The sequence below is a fragment of the Trachypithecus francoisi genome, unplaced genomic scaffold (assembly GCF_009764315.1).
Source record: "Trachypithecus francoisi isolate TF-2019V2 unplaced genomic scaffold, Tfra_2.0 Lachesis_group20, whole genome shotgun sequence".
NCBI classification, from domain to species: domain Eukaryota; kingdom Metazoa; phylum Chordata; class Mammalia; order Primates; family Cercopithecidae; genus Trachypithecus; species Trachypithecus francoisi.
In genome coordinates, this window is record NW_022681466.1 from 12,026,815 (window position 1) to 12,043,783 (window position 16,969).

The window sequence follows — 16,969 nt, forward strand, 5'->3', positions numbered from 1 at the left end:
TTAATTAATTAATTTATTTATTTATTTAATTTTTGAGACGGAGTCTCGCTGTGTCGCCCGGGCTGGAGTGCTGTGGCGCGATCTCGGCTCACTGCAAGCTCCGCCTCCCGGGTTCCCGCCATTCTCCCGCCTCAGCCTTCGAGTAGCTGGGACTACAGGCGCCCGCCACCGCGCCCGGCTAGTTTTTTGTATTTTTAGTAGAGACGGGGTTTCACCGTGTTAGCCAGGAGGGTCTCGATCTCCTGACCTTGTGATCCGCCCGCCTCGGCCTCCCAAAGTGCTGGGATTACAGGCTTGAGCCACCGCGCCCGGTGAGCTGTCTTTAAAACAGCGCCCTCTTTAAAAAGATTGCATGTTACATTGGAGTTTATTCAAGGTGCGTGGCTGAGATAGAGAAGGGATGCAAACTGTCACCTGAGGAACTGCAGTCAGGGAGCTGGGTTGTTTAGTGTGGAGTAAAGGATCTTTCATGAGTGAGCGGTGCGGGTGGGGCGGGGGTGGCACATTTCCCTCCAGATGTCAACAGTCATTGCAATGTTGGCACTGCTTTGGTCCTGAGTTTCAAGGGAGGAAATTGAAGGCTTGAGAGGTGAAGTAGTTTGCAGAAGGTCTCCTGAACTCAGGCCTGAATGTCTCCCAAGTGCTGTGAGCGCTGAGGGAAGAGAGGGATATCTTGCAGTCGTGATTTCTGACCAACACAAACTGTCCTGCTTCCCAACATGGCCAAACAACAGGACAGACGTGGCTGCTTTCCGTGGGCTCTGTTGCTTCTGATGTATGTGTGTCTTTTCTGTTTGAGTTGAAGCATTAGAAGGTGTAGCCACCAAGATCCAGTAAAGAAGACAGAAAACACACCGGGTTTCTCAACCAAGGGGATTGAGGTAGGGAATTGGTTTTACAGGCGATCGAGGGGCTGAAAGGGCGAAAAGGAAACCTTGGCTGAGACAGTAACTGCAGGAGGCAGCCGCTGCCGCTAGGGCTGGGGGAACAAATAGAAGAGGCTGGAGTTACTAAAATCTAGATGGCTAGAGAAGGGGCCCAGTGAGCTGGGGCTTGGGCCACTGAGGTAGGGACACAGCCTGGCGCTTGCTGGCACCGCTGCTAGGTGCACGGTGCGGGGGCCTGGGAGCAGAAGGAAGCGGGAGGGTGTGGGGGCGGCCGGCATCTGGGAAGGGAACCATTCTCCCTCCTCGCCTGCGAGCCTCCCTGGAGGGTCCTAGATGGGTTTGAAGTTCATGCGGTAGCAGTAATTTTAGGGTTTTGCTTTGTCGCCTTGCAACTCTCCTAACTTGCTTTGTCCCCTTGCAACTTATAGCTACCTTACACAGGTACTCTGCATTGGCACTCAGCACAGGTACTCTGGGTTGTTACTTACATATGGGATCTGAGCATCTGTGCTTTGCCCGAGGGAGGGCCTCAAGGACTTTGTGGATCCCTTCCTGATCTTTTGTTTATTTATTTATTTATTTTGAGGTGGAGTTTCGTTCTTGTTGCCCAGGCTGGAGTGCAATGGTGCGATCTCGGCTCACCTCATCCTCCACCTCCCGGGTTCAAGCGATTCTCTTGCCTCAGCTTCCCGAATAGCAGGGATTACAGGCATGTGCCACCACCCTGGCTAATTTTGTATTTTTAATAGAGATGGGGGTTTCTCCATGTTGGTCAGGCTGGTTTTGAACTCCCGACCTCAGGTGATCCGCCTGCCTTGGCCTCCCAAAGTTCTGGGATTACAGGCGTGAGCCACCACTCTGGCCCTTCCTAATCTTTGTGGCAAGAGGTTTTTGCCACAACAACACTTCACACCTGACTGAAGCCCAGGGAAGCTGTCAGGAGAGCTGGAGGTGAGGAAGAGGATGGAGTCTTTTCTTTGTCCCAGAGGCGGAGTCTTACATCCACATCACTGTGAACCTGCTGGCCTTGCCCAAGGACTGTTCTTTTAAACGAAGAGAGCAAATTAAGATATTTCCAAGAGGTCTGGGATCCATCTGAATGAGAAAGTTCAACCTTTTTCGTAAGCCATGTTCTTAAAAATCTGCATGTGGGGTAGTTAAGTGTCATTTACTAGAGTTGAGGATTTCAGTGCAGGTCTTTTTGAAGTTCTGGGATTAACTTCTCCTCCCCTTTGTACTTCTCATCCCAAGGATTCTGAGTGTGGGATTACTCCTGATGCAGTGCTGCCTGGGAAGAGGGGCCTCAGCATGGCATCTGTCATGGGCTGTTTGGCTTCTGTGTTTAGAAAGAGAACTAGCATTTTAAAATAATTGACTTAGAACTACTTAGAAAAGAAAGGGCCAATTACTATTTGCAAACATGGCTTCCTCACAGTCAGGCATGTTTCCTGATCTCATCTCCTTTTTCAGGAGACTCTTTGGAAATACATGAATAAGTTTTATTATTGGAAAGTACCTATAATTTAACCACTTTTGTGCTATCAGACATTTAGGTTGTTTCTGATTTTTCAATATTATAACTAACATGATGAGGCAGTGTATACATCTTTGTTCAGATTTCTGGTTATTTTCTCAGTATGGTTTCTGGAAGTGGTATAAATAACTGGATAAATAATAAGTTGCCTTTAGGGGAATTGGCGCATTTTGTAGAATTGCTCTTTGGAAAGTGTGTCCCGTTTTATGTGCCCGCTCGTGGGGTCTGAGGGAGGCTTTTTCCTGGCTCGGTTGCCAGCCCTGTGCATTGCCATTCAAAAATGTCTTTGCAATTAAGCAGACACTGGACCATTTCATTGTTTTAATTATACTTTTCGATTATTAGTGTAGTCGAACATTTTTACATATGTTTATGGGTCAGTTTCATTACTTTTAATTGTTTATGCCCTTTGTCCACTAGTAAGTAAAACAATGAAAAGTGACCCGTGTGGGGTTTTTTTTGGTTGTTTTTTGTTTTGGAGACAGGGTCCCACTCTGTTGCCTGGGGTGGAGTGCAGTGGCATGATCACAGTTCACTGTAGCCTCGAACTTCTCAGCTCCAGCAAACTTCCCACCTCAGCCTCCTGAGTAGCTGGGACTAGAGGTGCATGCCACCATACCCAGCTAATTTTTTTTTTTTTTATTTTTTGTAGAGATGGGGGTCTCCCTATGTTGCCCAGGCTGGTCTCAAACTTCTGAGCTAAAGTGGTCCTCCCACGTCAGCCTCCTAAAGTGCTGGGATTGCAGGCGTGAGCCACCATGCCTAGCCTGCATGACCTTTCATACTAGGTGAACCTGTGGCCACCCATATCCTGAGAATTACTCTGTTCCTCTTTCAACCTCGAGGAAGGTCCCCTTGGAAGTGTGACTTGGGGCTCTGTGATGAAACCTTTCCTGTTCATCATTTTCATCCGTGTGTTGGATACAGATTTGGAAGGTGTGATTACTGAGTGCTAGTGATACAAAGTTGGGAAGGACCGGTACTGATGTAGATGAAAAACTCATGGTTTACCCCACCCTTGAAAGGATGACATGCTGGTAGATTGTGGTAAAATGTAACAGAGATACTTGGAAAGTCTTGCATTTAGTCTCCCCTTTCTCTCCCTTCCTCCCTTGCTTTCTTCCTCCCTTCCTCCCTTGCTTTCTTCCTCCTTCCTCCCTTGCTTCTTCCTCCCTTCCTCCCTTGCTTTCTTCCTCCCTTCCTCCCTTGCTTTCTTCCTCCCTTCCTCCCTTGCTTTCTTCCTCCCTTCCTCCCTTGCTTTCTTCCTCCCTTCCTTCCTTCCCCCTTTATTTTTCCCATCAGTTGTGTAGATGCAGATAAACATTTAGCCATTCCTGTGAAAGCCCCTGTGTATGTGGTGGCCTTAATCATTGTCCATTTTCGGGCCAGTGGATCCCTGTTATTCTCTGCAGCGGAGACTGCTCATGGAGCATCTGATTTTCTTCGGGACCTTCTATTTTGAGCTGCATTCACAGAGCACACCTGAGAAATGGTGGCCAAGGGGAGTGATCTAGGACCCTGAGAGGCCGGGAAGCAGCGCCCCTTAGGGAGAGTTGCAGAGAGCTGGGGAAGTTGAAGGAGAGAGAAGGCTCTGGACGAACTTGGATACTCCTTTTCAGGCTGAGAAGTGCCTCCCTGGGCACTAGAGAGGGAGAGCTCCGACTGTGGCTTCTGAGGACCAGCTGCAAGGGGGTGCCGCCATGCGACAGCCTCATTTCACTCACTGAACATTCCAGCAGGAACTAAATGGCCCCTCGCAGAATGTCATGGGATTTCTGTGTTGCTGGGAAGATGCTTGTGGTGGAAGCATGGGTACTAGGTGGGCTGGATTCAGAGGACAGCTCAGCCGATACCTGGCTTGTGGACTTAGATGGGTTGAAGCTTTAAACACTCAGAACATCAGTTTCCTGTGAAGTGGGGTAAGGATGCGTGTGTACTGTGATTGATGTGAATATCTAACGGGGTGCTGTTGCCAAGTCCCTGAGTGCAGGCCCAGCAGGTTGGAACCACTTCTTTTCTGTTCCCTGAACAGTTAGACTGTGTGAACGCAGATCCTGCTCTCCTGAGCTGCACGGCCCTCTCTGATCGCACATACACATGTGCATCTGACACATATGCTTAAGTGTGAGGGTGACAGAGGACAAATGGGCTGTTTTAAATCTATTAGAAAAATTTTTCACAATTTTAAGCCTCTATTATCCTTTTTTTTTTTTTTTTTTTTTTTTAGACAGGGTCCCACTCTGTTGCCCAGGCTTGACAGAGAGCAGTGGTGTGATCTTGGCTCACTGCAACTTTCACCTCCCAGGTTCAAGCAATCCTCCCACTTCAGCCTCCTGAGTAGCTGGGACCCCAGGCATGTGCCACCATGCCCGGCTAAATATTCTCAGTTATACTTTCAGTACACGTAAAGGCAGTTGTCAACCAAGCTGTACATTAGAAAATACTAACTGTGGTCCTTGTCCACTGCCTCTTTCCTCTTTTTTTTTTCTTCCCGAGAGGGAGTCTTGCTCTGTTGCCCAGGCTGGAGTGCAATGGCGTGATCACGGCTCATTGCAGCCTCTGCTTCCTGGGTTCAAGTGATTCTCTTCTGCCTCAGCCTCCCGAGTAGCTGGGATTACAGGCACGCACCATCATGCCAGGCGAATTTTTCTACATTTAGTAGAGATGGGGTTTTGCCATGTTGGCCAGGCTGGTCTCAAACTCCTGACCTCAAGTGATTTGCACGCCTCAGCCTCCCAAAGTGCTGGCATTATAGGTGTGAGCCACCATGCCTGGCTGTGCACTGACTCTTTCTGAGGCCTGTCCCGCGTGGGGCCTTGTGAGCTGGTGGAGGCCTCTTGAGGGCTGGCGGGAGCCTGTGCCACCTCTGGGCCCAGCACCTGTGCTCCCGGGAGCTGCCCTGCCTCTTGCCTTCAGTCTTCATCTGTACTGTGAGGATAATCCACTGGCCTCCCAACCCGGTAATGAAGGGAGAATAACAAGGGCATCTCTGGAAAGTGCTCCAGGTTGCCCTGAGGAAAGCTACTGTAGAGTAGAAACAGGAATGCGCCCCCGGAATCAGCTTTCCAACGGCATGCAGGTGCAGCTGCCTCCAGCCCTGCCGCTGGTCAGGAGGAGGAAAGGGGTACCCAACATGCTCTTATTTGGCCCATGGTGAGTGGAGAAAGAGACCTTTGCCCAGGTGTCCATGTCACTGAGGCGGTGGTGGAGGGTGTCCCCCAGCTCTGCAGCGGTCACCCTCTGCCTCCTGTCCTCGGGCAGCTGCCTGTGGTTGCAGGCGGGGAAGGTGCTGTTGGTTGTTTGCTCCCAGCCCTGGCTGTGGGGCCTGCTTTGAGAGGTCAGGGGCATGGCACATGGGGACCGAGCAGGGAGCTGGAGCCAGGCAGTGCGGGCTCAGCCAGGCTGAAGAGACCCCCACTTTTATCTTGAATGTTTTCATCTGAGTGCTGAGTTCTTTCTAAGCTGGGAAGGGGAATCAGTATCCTGCCTTGAATTGCACTTTGATGGAGTGTAGTTTCTGTGTGTTGGATTTTTTACTGAGAGCTCTAGAGAAACTAGTCACCTGGGGGTTTCAGAGGAGGATTGTGAAGTGCTGAACTTTTCTTTGAGCTCTTAAGGTCAGAACTCAGGGGAGCTAAAAAAAAAAAAAAAATGTAAAAAGTAATAATTTAAACCTTAAAAGGTGACTCATAAATAACTGCCTTTCAAGATGAGTGGAATTCTTTTGGGAAGAAGCCCTGTGGAAATTTCCTGACCACCTAGAACAAAGAGGACCACTGCTATAAAAACCTACAGAATCATCATCTGTGGACGGAGGGAAGACTCTGCCAGGAGTGTGATTTTCCCTTTATGTGTTACTCTGTTTACCATGTCTCAATAAAATGGCAGAGAAAGTCCTTTCTCCATGCTTCGTTTTTCCCACAACTTTTCCCCTTTCGACTTCCTTGGGGCTTCCCCTTATCAGAGACTGGCCAACTGCAGAATTCAGCCTCATGGCCCCGTCTAGATGGAATATGGAGGCCATCAATGTGTCTACTGCTTTTATCTCTTAGAAACATTGTTATCATGAGAAAATTATGCTTTGATCCTTGAATTAAACCAAGGCTGTGTTAGCTGGTGAGTCATGAGGCTTTATTAAAATAAATTGACCTCAGATGTATTGGATATTCACCGACAAGATGTTACCAGAGTTCAAACATTTAAGTTAAGCCACATATTATTTGTATGGATTCATAAAATATAGAAAGAGCATGAGCCAGCTATGACTGGATTCTGTATCCTTTCCCCCAACTCTGTTACACTTTTCTGAAAGAAAATGAGACTTTGCTTTTATGTGAATAGCTGTAGAAAGCTGGGGAGGGGTGCCATTTGGAAATTGACTTAAAACCAAATTATGTAAGAATGTGGTTAGTTTTATAATATCCTGTTCTTGTTCCAGTGCTTTGGTTTATTATTATTATTATTATTATTATTATATTTGAGACGGAGTCTTGCTCTGTTGCCCAGGCTAGAGTGCAGTGGTGAGATCTCAACTCACTGCAAACTCTGCCTCCTGGGTTCAAGCAATTCTCCTGCCTTAGCCTCCCGAGTGGCTGGGACTACAGGCACCTGCCACCATGCCTAGCTAATTTTTTTTGTATTTTTAGTAGAGACGGGGTTTCACCATGTTAGCCAGGATGGTCTTGATCTCCTGACCTCGTGATCTACCTGCCTTGGCCTCCCAAAGTGTTGGGTATTACAGGCGTGAGCCACCGCGCCAGGCCGGTTTATTATTATTTTTTCCTCAGTGCCCTGGAGGCACACAGGGCTGCTGCACCCGTGAGGGTGACCCTGGGTCATGCAGCTCCTGGGGAACCGTGCACAGCACTTGCCTAGGGTGGTCCCGAGTGTGCGCGCTGCTACCACGCTCAGGCTTATGGGCCTTAAGCAATTGCATCGTTTAGGCACAGTGGTGCTTCTTAAAGTGAATTCTACTTGGAGCCACTTATATATAGATTAGATTTTATAATGTGTAATATGAAGACGAGCCTGGAGGTGTACTTAATTTAGGAATTATATTATTTTTGGTTTGGGTTTTAAAGTATTTGAATGCCTGTTAACCAATTCTGTAGTGGCTAGAGGTTCAAAATTTGTAGTATTTATGAAAAATACTCATTCTAAATCTACTTCATCTTATAATTTAGGTATGTACACTCTCTGCTCAGAATTCTTTAGTACAATGCATTAAATATTGTTCCCAGGTCTTCTGAGCCCCGTTCTCAGTGGTGGCTGTGAGCTAACATTTCCACATCTGTCATAATGTTGTCTGCGGTTTGTCGGAAGGCGGTCTGCAGCCAGGCAGACGGAGGGGCCGCGGGGCAGGATGCTGAGAGTCTGTGAGGCATCAATCCCCTGTTTCTGGCATAGATTTAATTGTTTGGTTCAACTGGGAAGCCATATATTAACTTCTACTTCAGCCCATCCTGAGCTCTCTACAGATGCTAGTTTTATATAGGCCTATTTTTCTCTGAAATTGAGCCTGAGAGACAAAAATCCACACTTGGGCTGTCATAGATTTTGGTAAATTGAGTCTCTTGACTGATTGGTGCCTCCTGCGTGCCCCGTGATCTGTATGTAGTAACCGCGTCGTGATCACAGGTCATGGATTGGGGGAAGTTGCCTTCAAAGATGTGGGTGTCTGTTTTTCACTCCACTTTCCATTTGGCCAAAAATTCAACACTTCAGTTTCTGTTTCAAAAAAGTAACAAAGAATTGAAAAAGCAGTAAAAAAGTTTGGGCCAGCGTGGTGCTCGGTACCCGCCTTCCTGTTTCTGCCTGTGTCGCTCTGGCTGGGCATGGCCCGGGCGTGGCAGCCCTCTCCTCTCTCCTTGCCGTCTGCCATCGGGGCCTGTGCTTTAGCTGCCAGGCGGGAGCTGAGGAGCAGCCCCAGGCGCTGCACCTTCCTGTCCTGCCCATCACGCGCAGGGACACCGGTGTCTGTTCCTTCTACTTCAAGGCTGTCCGGAGTTTGAGGGTTCAGATGCCACCAGCAGCTCTTCAGGGTCTGGCCCAAATGTCTAATTTTTCCTCTACTCACCTGATATGTTTCTCATGGCCTTTCTCGCGTTTTGCCATGTGTGATAGCTGTTCATGTTCCTCAGTGGATTTCCACGGGCTCGCTGGCAAGCAGGCCCTGCAGAGCATGCTCAGTGTGGAGCTGTGCTCCGTGTCTGCCGGATGAAAACACGAGCAGGTCGTGGGCCACGTCAGCAATGTTCTCGACCTTTGTAAGCTTCGAGAATGTGCTGTGTGTGCAGAAGGAATGCAGTAGAATATCCAGAAACAGCACGGATCTCGTGGAGTGCAGTCAGGGCGCCTCACCGCGCCGGCGCAGCCCCGCTCGCCCCGCTGGCCCCGCTGGCCTGCCCCGCGGCCCCTCCGCGATTGTGCAGCAGGCACTCCCTTGCCTTTTTCTTTTCTCACAGTTTGATAACTGTGTGTGCATCCCCGAAGTAATATAACTTTGCCTGGTGTGGAAACGTATATAAACATCATCATAGTATCTGCGCTCTTTTCTGTCTTGTAAGATACCCGAGGTAAATTCTGTTGCCGTGTGTAACAGCGGTTATTCTTGCTGTTGTTGTGAGCCATTGAATGGCCGTGTCGAAAACTTGGGTTGCCCAGTGTGTGTATGATGAATAGAGCTGCTATAAACATTTCTGTATATGACTTTTGGGCAGCCTCTGTGTGGATATTCGGGGGCTAGTTACCTAGGAGTGGCACTGCGTAGGAAACAGGTTAGGTCTTAGCTAAGGTTGTTTCTGCTGCCCTGCACTCCGGCCCACACTGTTACGCATTTTCACTGTGGTCATTCCTGTGGGTTTGTATTATATCATGACTTTAATTTTCTTCCCCCACCCCCGACTTTGACAAGTTGTATTTATTTATGGGATACAACGTGATGTTTTGGTAGGAACGTACATTGGGGAATGATGAAATCCAGCTCCTCAGTACAAGCATCGCCACACATATGTATCTTTTTTTTTTTTTTTGGTGTTGAGACCATTTACAATCTCTTTGCAATTTTCAAATATGTAGTGTTATTAACTATAGTCAGCATGCTGCATAGTAGATCTCTGAACTTATTCTCCCTGTCCGACTGAAACCTCGTGCCTTTTGACCAACATCTCCCCTACCCCTTCCACCCACTAACCTCTGGTGACCACCATTCTACTCTGCTTCTGTGAGTTTTGTTTTTTTAGATTTCTCATGTAAGTGACATCATGTGTTTGTCTTTCTGTGGCTTATGTCACTTAACATAATGTCCTCCTGGTTCATCCATGTTGTTGCAAATGACAGGATTTCCTTCTTTTTTTAAATGGCTGAGTAGTATTCCATGTGCATGTATATCACATTTTCTCTATCCACTCTTATTTTTTGAGACAGAGTCTTGCTCTGTCACCCCGGCTGGAGTGCAGTGGTGTAAACTTGGCTCACTGCAACCCCCGCCTCCTGGGGTCAAGCAATTCTCCTGCCTCAGCTTCCCAAGTAGCTGGGATGACAGGTGTGCACCACCATGCCTGGCTAATTTTTGTATTTTTAGTAGAGATGGGGTTTCACCATGTTGGCCAGGTTGGTCTCAAACTCCTGACCTCAGGTGATCTGCCCTCCTCGGCCTCCCAGGGTGCTGGGATGACAGGTGTGAGCCACCATGTCTGGCTAATTTTTGTATTTTTAGTAGAGATGGGGTTTCACCATGTTGGCCAGGTTGGTCTCCAACTCCTGACCTCAGGTGATCTGCCCTCCTCGGCCTCCCAGAGTGCTGGGATGACAGGTGTGAGCCACCATGTCTGGCCTATCCATTCATTTTTTGTTGGACACCTTGGTAAATTCCGTATCTCGGCTATTGTGCACCATGCTACGATGAACATGGGTGTGCAGATGTGTCTTGAACATGTTGATTTCAATCCCTTTGGATAAATATACCCAGAGGCAGATTGCTGGATTCTGTATGCAAGTTCTGTTTTTAATTTTCATTTTCTTCATGACTACTGAAATCGCCCACCTTTTCATATTCTTACTGGTGATTTGGTTAGGGTCTTTCGTGATGTACCTGTTGAGGATTTTTGCCCTTTTCCTGTTGTGTTGTTTCTTATTGATTTGTAGGAATTCTTTAAACGTTCTGGATAAATGTGTTTAAAATGTGTTTATATGTGGCACATTTCTTCTCCTATGAAACATCTTCTCTGCGATGCAATATTTCAGTCTGTTTATGGTCTCCTTTGATAAACAGAAATATGTAGTTCTATTCTAGTTTAATGTGTAAGTGCTTTCCCTGTGTTTTATGCTTGTGTTGAAATGTTTTCCAACTTTAAGGTCAAGATTTTGTCCCGTAATATATCCTAAAAGCTTCATAGTTTTGTTTTTTATGTTTGGGGTCCGTAACGAGGGTGACTGCCAGTCCCCGTGTGCCCAGGGCTGTCCTAGGGATGCATAATTAGAATGTATTAATAACCACACCAGTCTATTGCCCATCCAGCAATGGCTTTGCATATGGTATGAAGTAAGGGCCCAATTTTGCTCTGTTCCATATGAATTTTAATTTGTCTCAGCTCCTTTCCCTTGCAGGGACCGTGATTACTCCTCTGCAGGCCGTCTTTGTGGGAACCAAGGGCTGAGACGTGCCTGGGTCTGTTTCTGGCCCCTTGTGCTGTTCAGGGGGTGCTTCCCTCTGTGTGCCGGCTTCACACTCCCGTCTCCGGGGGTGCTTCCCTCTGTGTGCCGGCTTCACACTCCCGTCTCCGGGGGTGCTTCCTCTGTGTGCCGGCTTCACACTCCCGTCTCCGGGGGTGCTTCCCTCTGTGTGCCGGCTTCACACTCCCGTCTCCGGGGGTGCTTCCCTCTGTGTGCCGGCTTCACACTCCCGTCTCCGGGGGTGCTTCCCTCTGTGTGCCGGCTTCACACTCCCGTCTCCGGGGGTGCTTCTCTCTGTGTGCCGGCTTCACACTCCCGTCTCCGGGGGTGCTTCTCTCTGTGTGCCGGCTTCACACCTGTCTCTGTGGCTTCCGATGGTCTGAAAAAGCACATCTTCCCATTTGGATCCTCCAGAGTTTCTTGACTCCCTGTGTCCCTTTGCATTTCCATAGAAATTTTAAAATCGGTGGGTCAAGTTCCACTGAGAGGCAGAAAAACATATTGAGGCTTTGATTGTGATTTAATCAAATCTGTAGGTCCATAGATCATTTAGGCAGAGACTTAACATCTTTTCAATATTAAGTTTTCTAATTTTTCATGTAGAAGTTTTTCACATCTCTTGATAGATTTATTCTCAGATACTTTTGTTAGATACATTCCCAGAATTTTAAAATGCTATTTTGATGGGTCTTAGAAATTGTGTGTTGTTTGTTCTGGTGCATAGGAATGCAGTATACAGTTTTTTTTTTTTTTTTTTAAATCGACTGATTTGTATCCTGCAACCTTATGGAATATTTTAATTTGAATATTCACATATTTATTTGGATTTCTATAAACACAGTCATAGTCTTCTGTAAATAATGACAGTCCCTCCTACCCCATCTTTATACTTTCTCTCTTTTTTTCTTTTTTAACTGTGCTACACTGACCAGGACTAGTGTTTTTTTTTTTTTTTTTTTTTTTAGTTAAACAATCATTTTATTGCTTGAGTACACAGACAAATTTATGCGACCAGGGCAGAGGCTGTAGATGATTCATATTTCCAATTGGGAGGGAGGACTCGCTTGGTCTTATAATATCGAGCCAAACGGTGAATCCGGCTCTCTATCAGAATCAGACGGAATTTAGCATCCTTATCCTTTCTGTTCCTCTCAAGATGCTTTTGAACAGCAACTGCTTTCTTAATTAAATGGTAGAGATCTTCAGGAAGATCAGGAGCAAGTCCCTTAGACTTAAGAATTCTTAAGATTTTATTGCCTGTCACAAAACGTACTTGTGCAACACCATGTGAATCTCTCAGGATCACACCGATTTGTGAAGGAGTCAGGCCCTTCTTGGCCAGTTTGTAAATCTGCTCCTTCACGTCGTCAGATGTCAACTTCAACCAAGTGGGGACGCTGCGTCGATAGGGCAAAGCCGACTGGGACAGACCCTTCCCGGGAGCATGCATGCGACCCATGATGGCGGCGGTCAGACAGCGAAAGGAGAGCCAGGACTAGTGTTGAATAGATGTGGAGGCATCCTTAACTTTTTTCTTATCCCAAAGGGGAACACATTTATCCTATTAAATATGATTTTTTTGGGCTAACTTTTCTTAAGCAGTCTCCATCAGATTAAGGAAGGTTTCCTTCTTGCTTATAAGCATTGTTTATTTAATGAGTGGGTACTGAATTTTAGTAAATGCTTTTTTGTGCATCTATCAAGATGATCATATGCTTTTTCTCCTTTAATTTGTTAGCATGGTAAAGTAGGCATCCAGGTGTGCGCACATGCGTGCACACACAGTGTCTTTAATGGTTGGGCCTGCCTTGTATTTCAGGTATAATCTGTCTACACTTCTTATGCATTTCTGGGTTTGGTTTGATATTTTTGTATCTCTTTTTTTTTTTAAAGTAAGTGACCTGTAATTTTTTCCTGTACAGTTTTTGTTGGGTTTTAACACTAAGGTCATGCTATTCTAAAAATATGAGTTTAGGGAGTGTTTTTCTATTTTTTTTTCTACCTCTGGCTTTTAGCAAGATTTGTAGAACTTCCCGATTACTCATCTGGGTCTTGAGTTTTCTCTGTGGAATGATTTTTTAAAATTATGATTTGTTTCCAAGATGATTATTATGTTTTCTACGCCTTTATGAGTCAGTTTTGGTGAGTTGTGTTTTTCTAGGAACTTGACTTTTTCTTTGTTACTTCAAAAGTTTAGTGGCCTAAAGTTGTTCAAAGTCACCTCTTGTCAATGTGGATAGTTCTCCCTTTTAGAATTCTGTACAGTGGTTTTGCCTGCCTGCCTGGCTCCCTCCCCTCTCCTCCCCTCTCCTCCCCTCCCCTCCCCTGCCCTCCCCTCCCCTCCCCTCCCCTCTCCTTCTTTCTTTCTTTCTTCTCTTTCTCTCCTTTTTTTTGGAGACGGAGTTTTGCTTCTTTCTTTCCTTCCTTTCCTTTTTTCTTTTTTTTTTTGGAGACGAAGTGTTGCTCTGTCACCCAGGCTGTTGTGCGGTGGCGTGATCTTGGCTTACTGCCACCTCTGCCACCTGGGTTCAAGCGATTCTCCTGCCTCAGCCTCCCGAGTAGCTGGGACCACAAGCGCACACCACCATGCGCAGCTCATTTTTGTAATTTTAGTAGAGACGGGGTTTTACCCTGTTGTCCAGGGTGGTCTCAAACTCCTGAGCTCAGGCAATCCACGTGCCTTGGCCTCCCAAAGTGCTAGGATTACAGGCATGAGCCACTGTGTCCGGCCTTTCTTTCTGGATTAGTCTTACTAGAGCAGGCATGGGGATGATAGCAAAAATGTTGCTTTTTATGAATAAAGCACAGAATTGTGTGCAGTGCACAAACAGATCCATTGTATACCTGCCATGTCAACATTTCATGGGAGGGGGATTAGGGAAAAGATTAGGGGAAAGATTGAGTGATAATAAAATACAGGTTGAGAGTCACTGCATGAGAGGCTGGTTCTTCTCAAGGAACCAGCTTGTGGCTTTGTGGATCTTCTTTGTTATATGCTTGCTCTCATTTTGTCAACTTTGGATCCTTCCTTCCTTTTACTTTCTTTGGGTCTGTCTTCTCGTGATGGATGCTTACTCGTCCTCAGCTCTCTTTCTTCTATTTGTATTAATGGCTATACTTTTCCCTCCCAGGGCAGCTTTGCTTTTTCCCACCAGGTTTGATTTGTCTCTCTCATTCGGAGTAGGCTGGCGCCGAGTGTGGCCTCGTTCAGAAATAGAAGGCCGGTTTGGCTGTAGCTGTGAGTGAGAAGGAGAGCAGTAGATGAGGTAGAAGAGAGAGGCCTAGACTAAATCGTGCCTGGGCTTGCAGACCTGGGTAAGGAACTAAATAAAACTCAGGTGTGCTAGAGATCAGCTGTGGGGTTTCATGCAGGGGGTGTTGTGATCTGCTTTATATTGAAGAGACTAGAGTAAGGGATGGTAGGGGTAGGAGTGGAAAGGAGAAGAGGCCTCAGAGGCTGCTGTAGTGCAGGGGCGAGACGCTGGCGGCTTGCCCTGGGTGTGATGGCAGCGGGAGGACAGCTTCTGGATTTGTGTACATCTGGGAAGGGAACAGGACATGGCCGCCCAGCTCGGCAAGCTCGTTTGGGATACTTTTGTTGGGCAGCTCATTACCTGTTCTGTGTGGCCCGGTGGATCTCAGTAAGCTGGAGCTTTGTATTTTCACTTATCTCTATGATTATTTAGTGTCCTAACAGAAGGGGAGATTTATTTGGGCAAGGAGTGCCTAGAAACATTTCCTGTAAGTATTCCCGTGATGCTTTCCGTAAATACAGAATTTGGTGCAGTATGTCTTCACATTCCTGCAAATTTAGTGTAGTTCGGTTCTCAAACCATGCTTGTAGTATCCTGGGGGTCTTCAGGACCCTTTTGGCGGGTTGTGAGGTCAGTTGCTAGGACAGGCCTGCGTTTCCCCGGCGCCTAGATCTGCACTGATGGCAGGAGCAACGGCGGGCAATGCTGTCGGAGTCTTAGTGGCTCCCAGTTGACCCAGTCATTGCATCCATGATAGCCTCTTAAGTGGCCACAAAAGCACACTACTTTTGGCCGGGTGCGGTGGCTCAAGCCTGTAATCCCAGCACTTTGGGAGGCCGAGATGGGCGGATCACGAGGTCAGGAGATCAAGACCATCCTGGCTAACACAGTGAAACCCCGTCTCTACTAAAAATACAAAAACTAGCCGGGCGAGGTGGCGGCGCCTGTAGTCCCAGCTACTCGGGAGGCTGAGGCAGGAGAATGGCGTAAACCCGGGAGGCGGAGCTTGCAGTGAGCTGAGATCCGGCCACTGCACTCCAGTCCGGGTGACAGAGCAAGACTCCGTCTCAAAAAAAAAAAACACTACTTTTGTCCAATCTGGGCCCTTCTGCACGTGTTTTGACCACACCGAGTGCCTTTGCACAGGCTGCGATCTGCTGGTTGCTGAAGGACAGGCCCTTGTGGGATCTATGCGAGGCCTGTTGGTTTTCCCTGCAGAATGCTGCTTTTCCCTGAAAGAATAACAGACAGGATGAAGTGAGCTTGTCACTTCAAGGAAAACAACTGATGGCATTTGTTGCCAGTGATAAAAATGGAGCTTTCAACTGTAAATTAAATTAGAATTTTAAAAAACCCGTATCTTCCACAGTGAACTTGTGAGGTCACCAGCGCCTGAGGCCTGTTCTGATGAGACTGCGGTGGCCGTGCTGGGTGTGTTTGATGCTGCGGACTAGCTCCGCACAGCTGTGAGCCGATCTTTCCGGGTGACCAGTGCTGTTACAACACCATGTGTGGGTAAAGAGCCACTTCAAGCGCCAGATAGGACAGAGGGTTTCAATGTAACAGAGTATGAAAAACCTGCTGAAACAGTTTCCTATCCAACAAACTGTAGCCGTTGAGTTTTGGTGTGTATCAAACAATGCTGACAGTTATTTCAAAAGACTGCGTATACCCGTGAAGCTCCATACGTGATGCTGGATTTTCTTCCTGTGCTTCAGTTGAATCAATGTATTGCAGCAGATTAAATACAATTGCAAAGGTGAGAATCCAGTGACTTCTCTTCCTAACCAGACAGTAAAGAGATTTGCAACAATGAAAAACATGGCCAACCTTCTCAGTAAAGTTTTCTGTTTGGGAAAATAGTTTTATTTTGAATAAAAAATGTTATTTATGTTAACCTGTAATAGGCTTTTTATTGTTAATTTGAAATGAATTAATACAAATGAGAAGACCGTCATTTCAGTGTATAACATGGTAACATTTGGTAGTGAGAATTGGAAAGGGGGTCTTTGGACTCCCCCATAATTCTAAAGAGTGGAGAGGGGCCTTGAGACTGAAACATCTGAGAAATAATCTGAGAAATACTGGTTTATAGAAGTGGAAGCATTTAGTTCTTTCTTTATTCTTTATTTATTTTGAGATAGAGTCTCGCTCTGTCACCCAGGCTGGAGTGCAGTGGCGCAGTCTCGGCTCACCACAACCTCCGTCTCCTGGGTTCAAGCGATTCTCCTGCCTCAGCCTCCCGAATAGCTGGGATTACAGGTGTCCGCCACCACGCCTGGCTAATTTTTTTATTTTGAGTAGAGACGGGGTTTCACCATGTTGGCCGGGCTGGTCTTGAATTCCTGACCTCGTGATCCACCTGCCTTGGCCTCCCAAAGTGCTAGGATTACAGGTGTGAGCCACCATGCCCGGCTATGCAATTCTTTAAATGTAGGAAATGAACTTTGAGTTTGGAGTTTGATACCAGCGTTTTCTACTATTAAAGGCGGACTTTCTCTGTCAGTGTTCTTGGAATCTAATGCTTTCCACAGCGTCCTTGCACTTGTGCAGAACTATATCCCCTTAGCCATGTGAACTGCACGGAGCAGCGCCATTGCAGGATTTCCTTCTACCTGACT

General features: G+C 46.9%; 2 protein-coding genes across 3 annotated transcripts in view; one reads left to right on the forward strand and one right to left on the reverse strand.

The window, feature by feature from the left end:
• RPTOR (regulatory associated protein of MTOR complex 1) overlaps window positions 1-16,969 on the forward strand; it is a 418,953-nt gene that overhangs the window by 30,265 nt on the left and 371,719 nt on the right. The window lies entirely within an intron of this gene.
• On the reverse strand, window positions 12,035-12,596 carry LOC117066805 (40S ribosomal protein S13-like). The gene has a single exon (XM_033182536.1). It carries the CDS (start codon window positions 12,551-12,553, stop codon window positions 12,098-12,100), a length of 456 nt encoding a protein of 151 aa, XP_033038427.1. The 5' UTR covers window positions 12,554-12,596; the 3' UTR covers window positions 12,035-12,097.

Bases quoted from the DNA above. Each gene is read 5' to 3' on its own strand.
- LOC117066805 (XM_033182536.1), bottom strand. From the start codon at position 12,553: ATGGGTCGCATGCATGCTCCCGGGAAGGGTCTGTCCCAGTCGGCTTTG.